The sequence below is a fragment of the Gallinula chloropus genome (genome assembly GCF_964237585.1).
Source record: "Gallinula chloropus genome assembly, chromosome: 14".
Lineage (NCBI taxonomy): Eukaryota > Metazoa > Chordata > Aves > Gruiformes > Rallidae > Gallinula > Gallinula chloropus.
The window spans coordinates 2,334,858-2,353,790 of NC_140099.1; the positions used below are offsets into that span (position 1 = coordinate 2,334,858).

Sequence of the window (18,933 nt, forward strand, 5' to 3'; positions counted from 1 at the left end):
CCGCAACTCCGCCGCCGTCCCGGGGGAGGGAGGGAAGGAGGGAGGGAGGGAAGGAGGCGCGGAGAGGCGCTGGGAGCTCCCCCTCCCCCCCGCCGCAGCAACGCGCCCTTCCACCCGGTGAGGGAGAGGGGACGCCCGCCGCTCCCCTCGCGACGGGGACGGGGAATCCCTTCCCCGCTGAACTCCGCCCCATACCCCCCATCCCTTCCCCTGTGAGTCCCCCGGCCGCCTCCTCCCGCCGCCGTCCCCGGGGCTGCCCCGACGCTTGACGACGAGGACCGCCCGCCCTGCCCGCCCTGCCCTCCATCCTCGGTCCCCTCAGCCGCGCGGCGCCGGCCCGCCCCCGCTCCGCCTCCCCTAGCCCGGGCCGGGGGCTTGCGGCGTTCCGGCGGGCTGCCCAGGCGTCCGGCCGCGGCCGGTGTCGGTGGGGCGGCGGGAGCGAGAAGTCCGCCCGACCTGCGGGGTGAGGGGGGCGGGGAGGAGCGGCTCGGCGCGTCCCTCCGCGGGCCGCAGAAAGTTGCGAGGGCCGGGAAGGGGTGGGGAAGGCGGCGGCGGGGCCCTACCGCCCCCCCGGCGAGGAGCTGCCCGTGCTAGGCGGCGGGTTTCCCCTCACGGTTTGAACGCGCGCCCCGACCCCTCCGCCCTGAGGCGGGGAGCGGGAGCAATGGCGACGTGACACACCGAGGGGCCGCCGGGCGGGAATCCGCGGGCGGCGGCCGCGGCCCCGTTCTCTCCGCGGCCCGGTGGGGCTGGGACGGGCGGCGGCTCCCGGCCGCCCGCGCTGGGCTCCCCACGCAGCCCGGCCGCCCCCTTCCCGGGAGGACCCACGCTCGTTCGGCTGCGCCTTCACCGCTCTCCCCCCCCCCCCTTTCTTGTTTTGCAGTGTTTTCCCCTGTGTTGGCGGGGAGGAGAAGTCTTTGAGCTGGAATCCCGCAAATAACCTTTGAAGATGAAGGTAGGCGAACTCCGGAGCGGGGAACGGCTCCCTTTCCCCTGCTCGTTAGCGACTCTGGCGATTTCCTTTTCGATGGCACGTCTCGGCTGAGCAGCAGCGGGATAAGGCTGCCCGGGGTTCGGGTGCACGCTGCAAACCCTGTTTCTGCTCTCCGGCTGAGGTGTGGGTGAGCGAAGCTCCTGTCGTCTTGCAGTAGGAGTCGGAATAATTCACGACGTCTCTTTTGAGTTGTTGTCCTTTGGGCTGCTGCCTTTAAATGCTTCCTGTATCGGCAGCTGCTATTGCAAGTTTGCAAAACCACAGCCTTTTTGTCCCGCCTCAGCTCTTGCCTGATGTGTTATTTTTTTTTCAGTACACAGGCTTAGCAATTGCGGTTTAATTCACAAGAGAGAACAACTTTTCTTCTCCCCCCACCCTTCAGAATCAAAGAAATAATAACATTTTTTATTTTAAGGCAAAACCCATAACAGAAAGGCTGCTATTTACTATTCTGTGCTGACTTCCTGTCTTGATAGGCATTTCCAACACAGTAATTTTGTCCTTGTTTATCAGCTGCTACAAACATAATAAAGTGAAATGTTGAATAATAAAGTGCAGATTGAGGAAAACATGGTGAGAAATATTTCTTTCTCTTAAAATGCGGAGCGAATTAAGCTTTGATGGAGGCATTTCAGGAAAGGAAGATACTGGTTACAAGCTGTTTGAAAGATTGCAACAAATTTCTCTGGAGGTCTCCTTTTAGTCAGCAGGGAAAAAATCCTATGGCTGGAATGTTAGAGACTTAATTGTAAATATTGGGAGGATGGCAGTCTCAAATGTTCTAAATAATCTGTGTCATTGGATTGCTTATAGTTGAAAAAGTCTGACTATCTTCTATACTGCCTTTTTGCAGTTGAAATACTTTCCTTTTCTATGCTGTATAGGAATTATTTGACTTAATAGTCACTCCTGTGTGTTGTTATTATTATGGAAATAAGGCAATATTCTAAATATCAGTTAATACCCTCAGTGATATTTCTAGGGAAGTAAGTAGGTTGACAAGATGGGGAGGGGGTGTCAAGATCCACAAAACCTCTGTGACTTGTTTGCTGATAGTTCATTTTAAAGAACTGTCTGGTTGCAATTCCAAGTGCAGACATTATTTATCGCTTAAAAGTCAATAGTTCTCAAAGTTTAGATGTGAAATGACATATACCTGGACATACCTGTATAAATAAAGAAGTAGGAATAACTAAACTTTGTGCTTATTTTGTGTTTCTTAACAGGCAGCGGATGAGCCTGCCTACCTGACAGTGGGAACCGATGTCAGTGCCAAGTACCGTGGTGCCTTCTGCGAGGCAAAGATTAAGACGGTGAAGAGGCTTGTGAAAGTCAAGGTAGTGACAACACTGTGCCTGTTGCTGGGTTTATTGAAGCACTGTGTGGAAAGGACTGTCAGGAGATCCTAGTCCTGAAGATTAGGAAGTGTTCGTCACCTCTCTGTGGGAATATTGAAGAACATTTGGATGTTGTCTTTCATATTTTGGGGCAGGTTTTGTTTTGGGTTATTTTTTTGTTCTTTTGGGGTGGTGTGTGTGTTATTTTTCTAGGAGGATGCTGGAACAAGAACGTGCTTTCAGATTACCTATTCTTGCCACTGCTTACCTCAGTTTCACAGCAATCGGTTTTGATGTCACAAACAGAGGATTATGGCTTTACATGAGTAATAAGGAATAAGAACAACCCCTTCAGAAGCAAAAATTGCCTTTTGTTGCAGCTGACATTCTCAGTTTTTACAGCTTGCAACTTCAGAGGCAGTACTACAATAAATCAAAATAAGAGTATGAGAATGGATGGCAATAGTTTCTTAGACCAGGTTTTAGAAACGTCCAGGGTAACATTGACTTTTGGGCATCTTGCTGCCTCTTCTAAAGCAGCACGCTCTGGCCATGGCTGAGTTTCTACACATGCACTGTACTGACACACAGTATTTTCTCACTTTTACAGGCCAAAAGCAACCAAAAAAGAAAGTAATTCTTTTGTTTTTACAATACTGTTGCTGATGCTAGCTGGGAAAACAAGAATAAAATGTACTTAACAATTAAGAATTCAAAGTAAATGTAGAAATTGTTCTTCTGCTTTGTCAAAACCTTCCCACTGCCTTGTCTGCTGTCCAGGATATGTAAATAAGACCCCAAATCCCCTAACAGAGATGAAAGCTGCTGCTTCTAACTGCACATCTAAGTTTTTGTGTGCTTTAATGCTTAGATCAAGTAAAAGAAGCGATCAGCCTCTCCAGTTACATATATAGATCATATCACTTTATTCAGAATGCTTTTCATGATAAGAAAAAAACCCCCCTACAATTCATATCTTGAAGTGTTTCCCCCTGTTCTTACTGAGTGCTTTTAGAAATCTGTAACATTCTTTGAAATCTCTGTTAATGAGCAGCTCTGTGGGAAGTGGTGTGCTGCCCTTCCTGGTCTGACATCCTTGATTTTGTATCTGTATCTTTGGTCAGACAGAGTATTTAGTCTCCTAATAGGTGTGAGTTTCTTTTTCTCATTAGAATATTCTGCCTTATTACTCCATGGTAACATTTGAAAGCATGTGAGGCTGCTGTGACTCGGTGAAATTCCTGTTGCTGTATCTCAATTATCTTATAACAATTGAAGTTTTAACAAGCTAAGCCTGATATTGTAATTAAGAGCGTGTAGGGACACCCCAGCACACTTGCCAAGAGTGCAAACAGTCCAAAAAGTCCAGTAGCCTTTTCCTGAGTAGCAGGACAACCTGTATTCATCTCAATGCTGATAAAAAAATGTAAATAAAATTGGATCAATTAACCAGAACGTGTCAATACCAACAATATTTTAGCATGTCACTAGTGTTATTTTAGAAATACAGCTACAGTGTCAACTATGGTTGAGGGATAATTGGGGGAGCTAGAAAACAGGACTTTTTTTCCAGGTGTATCCTGGATTGCATCAATATCCAGACTCCTGTCCAAACTTACTTTCTTTGCCTTGGAATGGCTGGTGGTTGATTATTTTTTCCCCCTGTTCTTTAATTACAGTGTTTTAGATTTAATATTAAAGGTGATGCTTCAGGCTTCCTGTGAGAAAAAGCATCTGTGCAAAGTGTTTTGTATTAATGGTGTTTGAGTCCATTTGACCTTTATCTTGTTTTCCAAATTATTAACTGTAAATATGGTTTCCTATGCTTTTTGTGTGCTACGAAAAAGATAACATATTAAAAAGTTTATTAATACCTTTCAGGTGGTTCTGAAGGGGGATAACTCAACTCAGTTAGTGCAGGATGACCAAGTGAAAGGACCTCTAAGAGTATGTATATTGCATGCCTTTTTTTCTAATGGTGTAATTGATTTGTAAAAACCTACATTTTGATGCTGTTTATATGTGTGCCTGTCCTAAGAGTTTGAATCAATGGGAGGAGGCTTATTGCTTTACACTAGATTGATTCTGAGTAATTAGTCTTAACTTTTGCAGTTCTAAAGGCTGTTTATGCTTCTCTGTGTAGTATACTTCATATGCAGTTTTGCATGCACATGGATTATTGTATATTCTTACAAGATACAAAACTCCTCCTAAGTAAGGAAACTTTTAAACCTAAAACTAACGGAGAACTTGATGATGAAGCAAAGTTTAAGCCAGTGAGACAATAGTAAATACAGTCGCTCCAAATGCTTTTTAAAATACTTGATGTATTTTATATATAAAATATGGGTTGATTTGCATTTTTATATGTAAAAAGTTGTCTGCTAAAATATATAGCTGCGTTATAAGTCACTGGATGCAACCAGAGCTCTCTAGAGATGAACTTTTTTGTATTTGTCTTTTCTCTAGCTGCTGCAAGGGCACAGATGCATGTTGTAGTCTGCTCACTGAAATTCTGATGTGGCTGACACTATAACAGTGTTTAAAGTATAAGAAATAGTAATTGCATGCACAAAAGTAATAATTACTTTGATTGAATATTTGAATATTTATTTCCAATTAGCCTTCTATTATTTCTTGTGATGATATAAGTCATGCTGAAATGTTCAGAGATTTACTGCATTACTGTCTGCTGGCAGTTCAGCCTTCATGCTTAAAGACCTTTGTTCTCACCAGCTAAGTAACTACATTTTACAAAGTAAAATTTAGTTAAAATAAGTCTTTAAAACAATAAATAAATCCAGCTTGCTGGATTTTTCTCTGTTATGTTTGTTTGGGGTTATTACTTGTAACCTTGAGATGCTCCTTTTTGCAGGTTGGTGCAATGGTCGAAACCAAAATGCCCGATGGATCCTTTCAAGAAGCTGTTATCAGCAAGTTGACAGATGCTAGTTGGTATACTGTAGGTGAGTAGCCACGTGCTTTCGTTTACAGTCACTAATCTTTGAACAGTGTATTTCTAATTGTAGGTAATAACGTAAGTAATTATATCTTGTAAGAGCTGAGATGGATTTGGCAGGGGACTTTAAGTCTTCCAGGTCCTGTTCCCATATCCATTTAAAATAGGATAATAATTGTTTGAAGTTCAGGGGGGTTGTTGCAAAGGTCACTGCCCAGCTGAACAGTACTGATGTTAGGGTCACTTGCTGAAGTTCAGAGAAATTTTTTAGAGATTTTAAGACGTAAACCTTGTAATTGCACTTCTTGCTGAAAACCTGTGGCATGGCTGAAACACTGGCCTTCTTTCACTGCATGAAACCTTACACACATGAACATGGGTAGCAGCACTATATTCTGTATAGAGTTGAGAGCTGTGGGTTTTTAAGAGAGAAGAAGAAAGGATTTAATTTTTTTCTTAAGAATTGGTGCATCACATCTTAAAGGAAAAAGGGGGCTTTTGCTTATAATGTGAATAACTGCTTGCTTTTAAATAATTTTCAAATAATGATTATACCTAAAGTGAAATGGAAAGCTACGTTGCCTCTCATGTTGGAGGCTCAGGCACTTTTCAGCTATTGAAATAGAAACCTCAGAATGCAGGGTCAGCAGAACTTTAATGTCGAACAAGAATTCTTTGCAAGATGAATTTCTCTGTTTTGGATAATTAGGGTTGCCTGTTTTCATCTCTAGGTTCTTCTGAAACAGCTTTGAGAGTAGACCCAGTGGCATTTAAGTAATGCTAGTTAGGGAAATAAAAAACCCACAGTATTTGAATGAAAGAGCTTTGCAAGCACCTATCCTTTTTTGCACAGAAACTTTCTTACAGCAGCGAGGTGTTGTATTTGTAATAGCAGCGTGGAGGGAACGTGTTCCTCTGAATTGTCCTGTGCCTGGTACTCTTCAGCATTGCTTTTGAGATTGGTACTTGTAAACTGTTCATGACTTGTTCATGAATGTTCAAATGTATTTGGCTTTACTTCCTACTCTCTTATACTCTGCTGAGGAGTCCTCTAAAGCAGGAAGCATCAATTATTTTGATTCATTAGCCCCTTTTTTTAAGATAAGAAGAAGATACTTTCAGTAATCCAACATTTCCATTGCGGTAGGCGAGGTTATGTCATCTTCAGTGGGATCAGGATAAGGTTCTAATTTGTCAGGGTTTATCACTTTGATTACTGTTGTTACTGCGGACTTTAGGTATAAGCCACTTGATTCACCAGTTGACAAAGCTCACTGTCTTAGCATTTTTCTTCAAGATTATAACATTGCTGTAGAATTGTAGATGTAGCTGTAAAACTGTAGTGGATGTCAGGTCAGGAAGGAAAGGCAGGATTACTTTGGAGTGCACAAGATTTAAAATCTACTTGGTTTGGTGCAATGATGAGACGTACTCAGGGAAAAACAGTTTTGCTTGTATTGACTTAGAGGTTCACTCTTCTGATACAGAAGAGGTAAGAAACAGTCTAGTGCTAATAATTTCATGGTTTAAAAATTAGTATTTCCATTTTAGAACACCTATTTTAATTTTAAAAGAGCTTTATTAGGAGTTGGACTTGATCCCTATGGGTCCTTTCCAACTCATGATATTCTATGACTTTTTTTTTTTAGCTAGCTCTGAATTTGGACCAGAAGATTTATAGCAGTAAACCAGTCCTACATATTCCTGCTTCAATGATTTTAAAAAGGCTTTAAACTATTAATTGTTAAAACAAATGTATTAATCTTCCTACATTTGTCAGTGAATGTTAAATCCTCTGTTTTGGAAGTGAGTTTTGTCTGGCTTTTTTTTTTTTCTTTTCCCCTTTGAGCAGTAAACTTCTGCCAAAAATTTCACTTGATGAGCCTGTAACTTGAATGGTGAATACTGTATTAGTGGGGTTTTGTTTAGATTTAAAAAGTTGTTGAACTCCTCAATAATGTAGGAGATAAATCATGTGTGCCATGATTTTTACTTTATACCTTTATTGAAGTGCAGTTTTTCAGAAATTTGAACCAGTGGATTAATTTATGATTGTCATTTTCTTTCACCCAAAGGAACTTTTTGACAGGCAGGATAGGGAAAATAAACTCACCTGTTTTCCATATGCAAATGCATTAAGACTGCTAGGATTTTGTAAAATCTTGGAGCTCCTTGTGTGTGTGATTTAAGTAATCTTATTGTAAGTTAACATGCAGTATGGTAATATGGCACATAGGATATATGTACCTGTGACTGTGAAAATACAGTTGTAACACACTTGAGATTGTATTTGGATCTTCTGAACGTCCTGGAGTAGTGTGTTGGTTGTGCTTATTGCAGCTCGAAGTAGAGGTAACATTAACCAAAGTAAGAGATTGTGAAGTTTGTGTCATTAAAAAAGTTATTTTACTTTTAAATCTGGGGAAGTCTTGAAGGTTGAGTACAAAAATACTGAGGTGTAAAAAATAAGCCTTATCTTTTGCCTGCTGCTTCCATTATATTTTTGTAGAAAGTTCTAGATAGATCTTAGGTGTACGTTTATGTTGCTGTGAAGCAAATGGTTGAATTGGTTCTTTTTTAATAGAGGGTGGGCCATACTTCTTGGCACTCTTACCAACCGATTCAGTCCAAGCTAAAGAGTTGTGAGGGATGTAGATTAAACAGCCTTCAGGTTTCTAGAATGTCTGAATGTGGTCAGGCTTGAGCTGGACAGCACACGGGAAGGCTTGTGTATCAGCAGGATATGCTTTTCCTCTGCTGCTGATTTTCTGTGGTATGTAGCATCTCTTTATCCATGATCTAAAAGCAGACTGATGGATAGAGGAACCTGTAATATATACAGACATTTTAAAAGTACCAAGCATAAATGTCTTTAAGAATTGATCAAGACAAACTGCATGCAAGTCTACTGAGAAGTAATGATGTTCACCTTTGCAGATCAGGTTCTCTATTTCAGATGGGTATCTAAAGAAGTCAGCAGAGACTGCTGTGTTCAGTAAGGTGCACCAGTAGGAATGCTTTGTGGAGTTTGCTGCAGTAGGTGACTTTGCCACCAACATAACAAAAGAGGCAGAAAGACAATTATTTAGTCTACTTTAACAGTGTCTTCTGTCTATTAGTCATGTGTCCAAAATAAAGGATTGTTTTATTGTAGCTGCTGTAGAATCACTTTTTCACCTATTTTTACATAATGGTGATCTTACTGTAGCCGTTAGGTGTACTGGAATTATCAGCTGTGACTTGGAACTGCTTTTGAAATGGCCTTTGAAATTCAGCTTTTCTGTCTAAGTTGGTGAAGAAACAAAAGCAGTTTGGAGTGAAAGTTTAGTGATGTCTGGAAAATGCCATTGCACATGTCAGCTCTCTCATCTGCTCAATTGCATCTGAAGTGGGATGACAGTAATAGCGGTGTAAGTTCTTTGGATAACAAAGGCTCAGTTGGATGTTTGAATCTTTAAAATGCAATTATTTAAAATGAACATACTTAATTTACAAATTTTAAAGTGCTGCATTGATGCTTTTGAAGTGCTGAATATATTGTTAGGTGATAATTACGTAGCAGTAGAATGGTCTATCAGATCTGCTTTCAGCTGAGCCAGGTTTGAATTACAGCTTTCTTAGTGTACCATCCACTCGATTTTCAGTTAACTTCCTAAACATTTCAAGTAAATTCTGAAATAATGTCTGAAATGACTAAAAAAGAAGGCTGAACCAAAACTCTGACCATACTTTACAAACTTCATAGCTGTATTTCCCTTCTTTGGCATTCTCTGGAATCTTACAAGCATTACCAAGTTTTCAGAAAACAGAAATCCTTATCTTTATGTTCATTAAGGAAACGCTTTTGTATCCCTTCTGTACAGGACTGGAAGCCATGTAGTGTATGAACTAAAGTGAGAAACAGTATTTCAACTGAGCAAGCATCTGAAGAGTTACTGTGAGAGCGACCTTTTTTTATTGCCCCATCAAAACAAAAGTGTCCTCTCTCTCTTGACAAAACTCAGGTTCATAATCCGTGTGTGCTTGGATCACTTGATAAGTGTGTGCATCTTAGCCATATCTACAGCTTTAAACCAAAGAAAACACAGATCAAATAGGAGTTTTCTGCCTTGTATTTTTCAGGAGAAAATCAGGGAGAAGTTTTTCTAAAGAGAGAAAAGATGTATTAAATTTCAGGGTTTTTTTCCCTCTGAAATGAATAGGAAATAGGGAGAAGAAAACCAAAGCAGTGAGGGGTGTTTGCAGTTTCTAGCAGAGCTTGCTGTGTCAACAGGAGGGCTTTATATACTGCTTAGAGAGAAAGGGGGAGCGAATCTTTGGGGTTTGAGAGTTACAGCTTTCAGCCTTCACCTAGGACTTTAATGTAAGAGAAGGCATATCTTTCCCCTTTTTAAAAGTTATCATGAAAGGGCAAAATATTTGAACATAAATAGTAAATAATTTATTTTTCTTATTCTTTTCAACCTTGCATGAGTCTGCAAAGTCAAGGGTTTTTCCTTTTTTTGGCTCTAGTATAGTGTTGTACATCAACATGGCCCAACTTTAGCTGTAAGCCAGACACCACTTCCAAGACACTTGTGTGAGCTCCATACCTCTGCTTGTGCTGCTCTCCAGCCTCTTGTGGTGGTAACTGCCTCCTCTCGTGTAGTCCCTGTGGCAGTTTGCAGGGAATGCTGAGTGAGTGCCTGCCAAGAGGAGTTGGATAACTGAGAGCTCATCCTTGTGCAAGTGAAGTTTTGGGTAGTCCACTGGAGTCGTTCTGGAAGTACAGTTTCAGTCCATGGTTTTGTGACTCTGGGGTCCTGTGTTTAGGAGGGCAGGTGGCAGAAACAACAGATATCAAGTGTAGGTTCGAATCCTCTCTCATGTTGCCTGGGTTTTGAACATTCCAATTCATAATGCTGAGAGTGGTTATCAGGAAATGAACCAACACTAATGTCCTAGGACTCTGAGGAGCAGGACTGCTAACAGGAGCTATTTATAGTCACGTTTTCCTATTTTTTAAAAAAAACCATCCTTTTGTGATGCTGTGGGGATGTTTCTCTGCTGACAGGAAAACACTCCCATCTTTCAGCTCCTAAGATGCCTTATTCCTGCATGAAGGGTAATAAAAGCCATCACTGCCACCACTTAGAACTTGATCAGCAGTAGTATGTGCAAGACACTAGTCATGTTTGTGTGGCTGGTTTGACCAGTTCTTCCCAGCATCCTGTTGTGTTCTACATCCCAGCAGCATCACTTCATAGGCTGTGTGTGTGTCACCCAGGAATCCAAAATCACAAGTATGGCAGGTAAACTGTCTAGTTGCCTCCACTTCAGCACTGCTCTATACCACCCTAACCCATCATATTCTTTTCATCTTCAGAATGTTACATGCATGGGTTTTAAAGGAAATCCTATATTTGCCTGGAGTCTTTGCATGGGCCATATAGTTGTTCAAGTGTACCTGTGGCATACAGAAACTGTGCAATAGTTGTGTTTATTTTTGGAGAATCTAGACAAATAGAACAGTGCAGTATTTTGCACTTAGGTGCGTGTACGTGATGTGCAGGTAGAGGAGATGTGATGGGGAAAACATAACTGACCCTTGTCACAAATCAGTGTGGACTCTTGTGTTAAAAGATAATTAAAAATCGTTACAGACAGTACTGTAGGGAAAGCAGGGAGGCAGAACTTTTCTGTCATCTCTTTGTATGTAACAATAGGAAGATTACTGTAACATCTCAGAAAAAGCCTTTTCAGGCAGTGGGGTTTTGTTTGTAAGGTGATGGTTTTCTGTGAGTAGCCTCAAAGGTTACACTTGTGTGTTTTCAGTGGTATTTCTTACACGTTTCTGTGCTGAGTTCTGCAGTCTCTCCAGTAGCACAATACACTGTTGTATCTTGCTCGTAGGGCTCTCTTACAGTGATGAATCGGTAGTTAGTCCAGACCTTGTCTACAAGGTCACTCAACAAGTATTGCATGACTCTTGGTACTTTCTGTATTGTTTCTACAACTGAGAAACACGAATCTGCACATGTTGCCCACATTCATCGAGCTGTTCACAGGTAGCAGCTCACAAATTACTCTGGCAGGCAGCTAGTGCAAATAATGAAGTGTGCATTCTGATACTGGAGCAGTTTTCATTTCTTGGTACCTTATTTCTGTGTCTTGGTAGATTTAGGAGTTTCTGAGTGGGATGAGGAATCAGGAAAAGGTTACTTGCTGTGCAGTATAGAATCTCTCCTCATTTGGGCAGCAACTGTAACATAACTTGTTGGATGTGAAGTTAGCAAGCGGGTGCAGCCTTCAGGGTTGTTTTCCCTATTCACTTGCCTGTTCCAGGACTGCCTTGTTCTGGTAACACAGATTGCTCTGTGTATAACTAATATCATAACTGTTAGGAGGATGTTACTGCTGCTGTCCTTCTGTGTTCTCCTTTTTCTTTCTTTTTGGTTTTTGTTGTTTTGCAATCTTAGGGATATTTATAAACAAGATGTAGTTAAACTGATCTGCAGTATTTTGTGTCAAGTTTCTTCATGGATCCTAAAGATTATTTTGATTAGTCAACTTATTAATGTTTCTTATATAAATAAATGAGAACCAATGTTGGGACAGCGTTTTTGTGAAGACAGGATTAGTGTTACTTTGTTAATGGCATATACAGTGCTGCTACATGTGGGGAATGGAAGGATGCCTGCTCATCAGTAGTGAGTTGAAAGTTGCACTAATTAATTCATTTTTGATGTACTCAACTTTTAACCTAACTTTTGGGAAGCATTCCATTGATACCCATTGGGGAGCTCTGTTTCTCTGTCATAGCTTTGGCCTGCCTAGACTTACATCCATTGTTCAGAAACAGTCTGTATGGAGCACATTGAACTTCCTTCTTGGAACTAGAATGAGCGATCCAACAGAGATTGTTCCTCCAGGTTGTGCTGGTTAGTCATCTTTTTTCCCCTTCTGTCAGTGTTTGTGATTAAGCAACAAACATGTAAGGAAGGCCTCTGGCCAGCAGAAATTTCACTACTCTTTCTGTCATTCCTACTTTGTTACACTGACGCTTTGGTAGTGTATAGGTTCCTGGGTAGTGTGCCAGAAGTATTTAGTGAAGTAGTCAGCTGGTACCACACGTATCTCTCCAACAAGTGCATGTTCACTGCAAGATTAGGCAATGATAGTACTTGAAGGGCTTCTGCTTTTTTGTTCTTGTTCCTTTGGAAGGACAGGATTGTAAGTTCCTCTTCTAAGATAAATATTGTGGCACTGCACTGACTGTGTTACATGTGTATGGGAGGGTATCTCCATGTCTTCTGCTTCTGTTTCCTTCCCTCTTTAATGCAACTGATACTGTTCAATCAATTATTTCTTATGGAATACACCATCTAGAATTCCTGCTGTTGGGGAATTTGGACTTGGAACAATAACCTGTTTAAGGAATGATGTAGTAGTTAATAAAAGTTATTCAACTGGCTGAGGTTAAAAAGAGGAATGAATTTGCAGCATAGAATCTGTTGAGGTCTTCAGGTGTGCCTGCTATCACAGTATCAAAGTATTACACAGCTGAAAAACCTGCCATCTGCCTTACTGCTTATATTTATAAAATCTTTAATATATAATATTACACGTTCAAAATGTACTGGGGTGCATCCAGTGCGGCATGGCCAGCTGGCCCAGGCAGGGGACTGTGCTGGTGCAGGCTCCCCTTGAGCACAGGGTGCTGTTTTGGGCGCCATGGTACAAGAGGAACACAAAACTATTGGAGTGTCCAGAGGAGGGCAAGGAGGAGGGAAGGCTTACAAGGAGAGACTGAAGTCCCTTGGTAATGCAGAGGGAGGGAGGGTTTGTACTTCGTTTTCCCAGTTTGTGCCAAGTGTCACAGTGGTGGGTGGCTTCCATGAGCTGGAAGCTGAACTGTATTTTGAGAGTAACTGACTGACATTATGGTTGCTAGGTCTTACTGGTATGTTTTATATTTTAATATTAACTAGTACAGATAACTAGGCATATACGTATCTGCTGTTATTAAAATACTAGGCTGTTGAAGGGGTGAAAGTCAGTTGCATGTGTATTATAAGCCATGCAGATAATTCAGTAGTGGAGCATACCACAACAGTATCTCTGCTCTGAAGATGGAGGAACCTTAAAGCTTATCTTACCAAGCTTAATTAAATCTGTATCCTTACCTTTTCGTATAGCTACTATTGCAGTCGATGGTTTTAATCTAAGAGTAGGAGAATGTGATTGGTCTGTTCAGTAACTAGACCAATTTGAAGTGCCTTTCTGGCTGCAGCCAATCTGTGCTTTTCCTAACAGCACACACATATTTGATATTCATGAGAGATTTATTTTTAATAGAAGTATACCAAAATTATTGTACTGAAGCGCAACACTTGTTAATGTTGTTATTTTTTTATTTTTCTTTTAAAGTTCACTGCTGGACAAAGCACGTTTGGAGTTGTTTAAATACAGCATAGTATTTTGCACTTTGACCTGTACAAATAAACTTTTACCTGACTGGAATGCCAGGCTGCGGCCACCTGGTCTCTGCACTTTGAAAAGGGCTTGTTCACATGGCTCAGCCAGTGGGATCCGAGCTGGAGATTTTTCCTCCCCTTCTCCTCAAGGAAGTTTTCATGAAAGGGTTTTCTTTAAGCTGACTGAAGAGTGGATCTTCCTAACGCAAAGCTTGCAATAGCCTTACAGGATTCTAGTCATCTTCAGCTGCCCCTTGATGGAAATTGATGCAACTTCCCTCTTATGCATGTATTTTACAAGAACAGGATGTCTATTAAATATTCTTTTATGAATTACTCTGAGTTACAGTTTCAAGTTTCCAATGCTCCTAGTCTACTGGTAGCACAGTATTCTATATGTATTGATAGTGTAGCAAAAGCTATCCCACAGGTGGTTTTCTTTCTTCTGTTTTGTGTGGAATTGTTTGTAGCAAGAGAGAGGATTAAAAGGGAGTGTAAATAAGAATAAATGGATAGGGACAATAAAAACTGAAACCCAAAAACCTTGCTGAGATTATTCAATAACAGTAACTGGTGATCTTGAATGCCACCCTCTATTTTGCTTGTGAACTAGAGAAATGATTAAATGGAAGTTTTGAAAGTCATGTTTTAGAGAATATTCTAGATTGGGAGAGAAATAGACTTGTTTCGTCAGCTTGGGGAAGAGAACTGATCATCTTGTGCTGATGTATTTTCTTGGCTTTGTAATAGTTTTTGATGATGGTGATGAAAGGACCTTGAGACGAACTTCATTATGCTTGAAGGGAGAAAGGCACTTTGCAGAAAGTGAGGTAAGGCAGTGATGAGCATGCAACAAAAATTAAGTGGTTTGTTTATTTATTTATAAGAGGAAGAAATTGCAAACTAATTTTGTTTCCTCTTTTTCCATGTAGACACTTGATCAACTGCCACTAACCAATCCAGAGCACTTTGGAACTCCAGTTATTGGGAAGAAATCTAACAGAGGAAGAAGATCCTCTCTTCCTGTGTGAGTTTTGATAGAGCTCTCTTGCTTTCCTTTCCTTTAGTGTCCTTTGCTAAAGCTGAAGTTGAACCCCTGAAGCTGTAATGGTCTGTGTGCTCTATCATGAGAGCTGTGTACACAGCTTATGGACTTATGTAATTGAGTTTGTGTGGGCATGTTCATCTGTTGGCAGTGTTAGGAAATTGATGGCGCTTTTGCTTGTAGTAGCCTTTATGTTTATGCTTCTATCATGTAATAAGAACTCACCTGTCAGGAAATGTGGGGTTTAACCTTCTTTATGCTGGACAAAGTAGGAAAAAAAAAAAGGTGCTTTTAAATTTCTGGGATAGAGACCATATCTCTTTGTTTCATGTCTGTGCACAATCAAATCCTGATTCATGCTCCCAATTCCAACATGATGCTGTTGTAAAATGCTACTATTTGGGAAGAATTTCTACAAAATTCCTCTTACTAAGTAAGTGCACTTAATACTCAAGCGTGTTTCAAGCAATTTCAACTCTTAAAATTCTAATTTTGTTGTTGAAGCTTTGCAGAACAGGAAGCAGTATCTGATTTTAAGCTGTACTAGCTTTCAAATATTAACTTCAGATGAAAACTTAAAAATACTCTCTGTTTTAATTTAGTACTGAAGATGAAAAGGAGGAAGAAAGCAGTGAAGAGGAAGATGAAGATAAAAGGCGTCTCAATGATGAACTGCTTGGCAAAGTTGTGACTGTGACTTGTAACTCTGAGAAGGCAGAGTGGTATCCAGCTTTGGTAAGAAGACCTTGACTTCTCTAGTTTCATATTACTACTGTCTTTTTAGACCAGAGTGTCATCCGACTTACGTCATTCACATAGCACTTTTCCTCAATAGGATGGTTTGCAAACTTGACAACTTCTATGGCAAAGTTGCAGATGTAGTCAGGCTAAGCTCTGCTGCTCGTATTTGCTAAAAATAAGAATTTTCTGTGGTATCTGTGGAGAGTAGGAGAGCAGAGATAAACTTTATGTGGAAGTTACAGTTTTAGGGCTGTTAAGTCTTACAAAACTGCATGTAAAATGGCGTGTAATGATATTTTTTTCCCTAGAAATAAGATGGGACTTGCACTTCCAGGCAATTTAAAACCAATTAGATTTGTGAAGTTTAATTGCAGCAGAGTTATTACTTTTCTATATTTAATGATTGCCTTTTTCCTTAGATTTTCAGTGTTATGAGGTACTAGGTCCTATCATGCTTGCATTTACAGAAATGGCCAGTTATGGTAGCAGTAGATGTTGGTTATTGTTTTTATTTGACTGTTAATATGGGGTACAGCTGTTCATTGCTGTGACTGATAATAAAATATCTATTAAATAAATTCAAGTACAAACTTGTACTGTACAGAAGGACACTTTGCAGATTCTTTATATACACAGAAAAGCTTATGGATGCATATTAAAAGTTGCTTTCTTTAGTGAACTTTCTGGTATTGTCAGACAAGCTCAGTACACATCTGTGATCCATCAGAGACGTCTTTGTTTCTAAGAAAAAAATATTTGGGGCATTAAACAGGCGAGTTTGATTCAGTAATTTTTACAGATTTACTTAACTCTATATTGTGTAGTCCTTTATTTTGAGTTTTCAGGGTCAGCTGGAATGAGCTCAGCTCTTAAAATCTTCTAACTTAGTTTAACATTTTATTTACATGTGTGTATTCAGGATCAAAAGAGAACTAACTACACAGGCCAGTTGTCTTCCCTTCCTTGAAGGAACATTGTGTTGTGATGTAGGATGAACAGCTGTTACTGACTTACCCAGCTGTGCGTATCTCAGTTTAAAATATGAGCTCTGGTGTCGTTGTGCATGTTCTGATTGTTGGTATCCCTTTACTGATGACAGACTTTAATTTAACACAGTTCTAAACTAGGGGATTCAGTTACTGAAGGCCATGTACCTACTACATGAGAAACAGGAATGTCTTGATTTCTGGGGTAAAACTTCTGACTCATCTGAATGGGGTGGCACAGTTTCCATTGGGTTATGGTAGATCCAAAAGTTCGTCAGCATTTGACATTTTCTGTCTGTATATGGTCTAGGGCAAAATGTGAACCTGTTCTCTGAGTGGTAGTACAAATATGGCAAATGCATTTTTATCACCTTTTTAGATACGGACATGATACTGCTGTGGTAGGATGTGCTGTATTCCATGCTGGCCTGTATTATCCATGCCTCAAAAAAACTCCAAAACCCAACCAATTACAGCTTATGTCTCAGTTCAAATGCTAAATATCAGAAGCTGGTATAAAATGAATGTGCCTGATGTTTTAAATAGATTTTACATGAACCAGAGGGGAAAAAAGCAGGGTGAATAAACAGGATCCCATGAAGTCGCTCCAGTAGAGTAGTTCTGAATTTAGAGATGAAACTGCAAACTGTCCTGGCTTGTACCTAACATGTAAAGTTAATAGTTTAAGGTAAACTGTGTCTTGAAATTTATCATTCTTGGTCTTCACAATATAAATTGAAGTAGGTTTCTTCTCTCAGAAATGGGAATTATAATAAAAGAAACAGGAAGACAGCAGTCTTCCTGCTGTCTGCCTGTCTTTCCTTTCAAGACCAGCTTTTTTTTTTCTTTAAATGCTTAAAAAAAGTGTTTTATTTGAAACCTCAGGTTGTGTCTCCCAGCTGCAATGATGACGTCACAGTGAAAAAGGACCAGTGTTTAGTTCGATCCTTTGCAGATTCCAAATTGTAAGTAACAGCTTACTTTCATTTGTTGCATATGGAAGAAAAATGCAAAACTAATTACATGCTGCTTCTGAAGATATTTCTTCCAGAAAGGAAAGTGTACAGTGTTGAGTGGTGCTGGTTGTACATCTGTCACTCAGTCCCTTTCCAGCCAACAACTTCTGTGCTTACTCACCACCTTTACATTGTGTGTACAGGTAGTTAATTGGATTAGTAAAGATTCTGGTCGCTCGTAGTTTTAAACAAATCAGCAATTTAAAAAAAAACCCCACCCAAACCAATCCCAGGTGTTAACATTCTAGGTGATTCCTGTCCTTTGATGTGTGAGTTCTGGTTCTGATTATTTCCGTTAATGTCTTTAATAATTATGACTTTATTGGTGTCTGTTGTAGTAGTTTGGATATCTGATTGACTCATTACCTCCAGTGCCCAGATGCCCGTTGCTGTCTAAACAGCAAAGTTTAAGTGTTCAATCTACTTCTTTTTTTTAAATAAAAGGGTAAATGTAAAGTAACTTTTTAATTAACAGATTTTTACAGAATCTGAATCAAGATTCCTGGGAAGTCAAAGACAGGTTCTAGTAGTACACCCCTCAAAACAATGGGGGGAAGAGAGAGAGATGTGCCTGTCTTACTTGCAGAATAATGTATTCAAAAGAATAAGATGACTTTTTTTTTTAAAAGCTGTTTCCTGTTATTTGTCTTTATTCCTACTTCTAATGCATCTGTCTCAACATATTGTAACTACAAACTTCCTTGCTGAAGGCCAGCTGTCACCCCTCTTTCTCTCTTTCTTTGAAAGTGAACAATTTGTGATTTTTACTGGCCCTTATTTGGAGTAGGGTGCAAGTTCTTAATTACTGAAACATACTTCAAATTACTGTAGACTTAATTCATTTAGGCCTTTTGATGTGAACATGTATCCTCAGCCTTCTAGATGAGTCTGGTTCTTTATATACTGAAGGGTGAATGTTATTGCAAAAGCGTGCACACTTGCTCTATTTTACTTTTTTTCCCCTGTAGTCTTATGGCTTTAACTTCAGAAAATGGCAGCCTCCAATTCCTGAGGTTTTACTCCAGTTTTTCTGAAATAATGAAAGAAGAAAAAAATTTTATTATAGTAACTCACTTGTGAGGCTTTCCTTGCAGGTTGGTTAGCATTTCTGTTGTAGTAATTCAGTAACTGAATATGCAGTATAACTTTAGAACAGAGCAACTTCCATATATTGTGCTGTGAAAACACTTTTGCAATTTTAAAAATAAAAGGCCTGACTGTTTATGAATGCAGATATGTGAATTTGGCTTCACTGTTGTTCTGTGTTACTAGAAATGCTTCTTCCTTCTCTAGCTAGATTGCTGGTTTGGATAGCAACTATTTATTGATTGATGTGAATATTTCCAATTTAGAAAGTGTTCTTTGCCTATGTAGCTATTTCACCTTTGCAAACTTGCAC

The 18,933-nt window shown here is 40.0% G+C and overlaps 1 protein-coding gene across 2 annotated transcripts in view; it reads left to right on the forward strand.

Moving 5' to 3' along the window:
- Positions 1 to 18,933, forward strand: part of ARID4A (AT-rich interaction domain 4A) — a 44,389-nt gene that overhangs the window by 95 nt on the left and 25,361 nt on the right. For both annotated transcript variants that reach the window (XM_084270632.1, XM_084270631.1), the window contains exons 2-9: positions 884 to 955; positions 2,221 to 2,331; positions 4,213 to 4,278; positions 5,207 to 5,297; positions 14,497 to 14,576; positions 14,679 to 14,773; positions 15,394 to 15,526; positions 17,404 to 17,483. In XM_084270632.1, coding sequence (XP_084126758.1) covers positions 950 to 955; positions 2,221 to 2,331; positions 4,213 to 4,278; positions 5,207 to 5,297; positions 14,497 to 14,576; positions 14,679 to 14,773; positions 15,394 to 15,526; positions 17,404 to 17,483 — 662 coding nt within the window. In that variant the 5' untranslated portion in view covers positions 884 to 949. The remainder of the gene's footprint in view (positions 1 to 883; positions 956 to 2,220; positions 2,332 to 4,212; positions 4,279 to 5,206; positions 5,298 to 14,496; positions 14,577 to 14,678; positions 14,774 to 15,393; positions 15,527 to 17,403; positions 17,484 to 18,933) is intronic.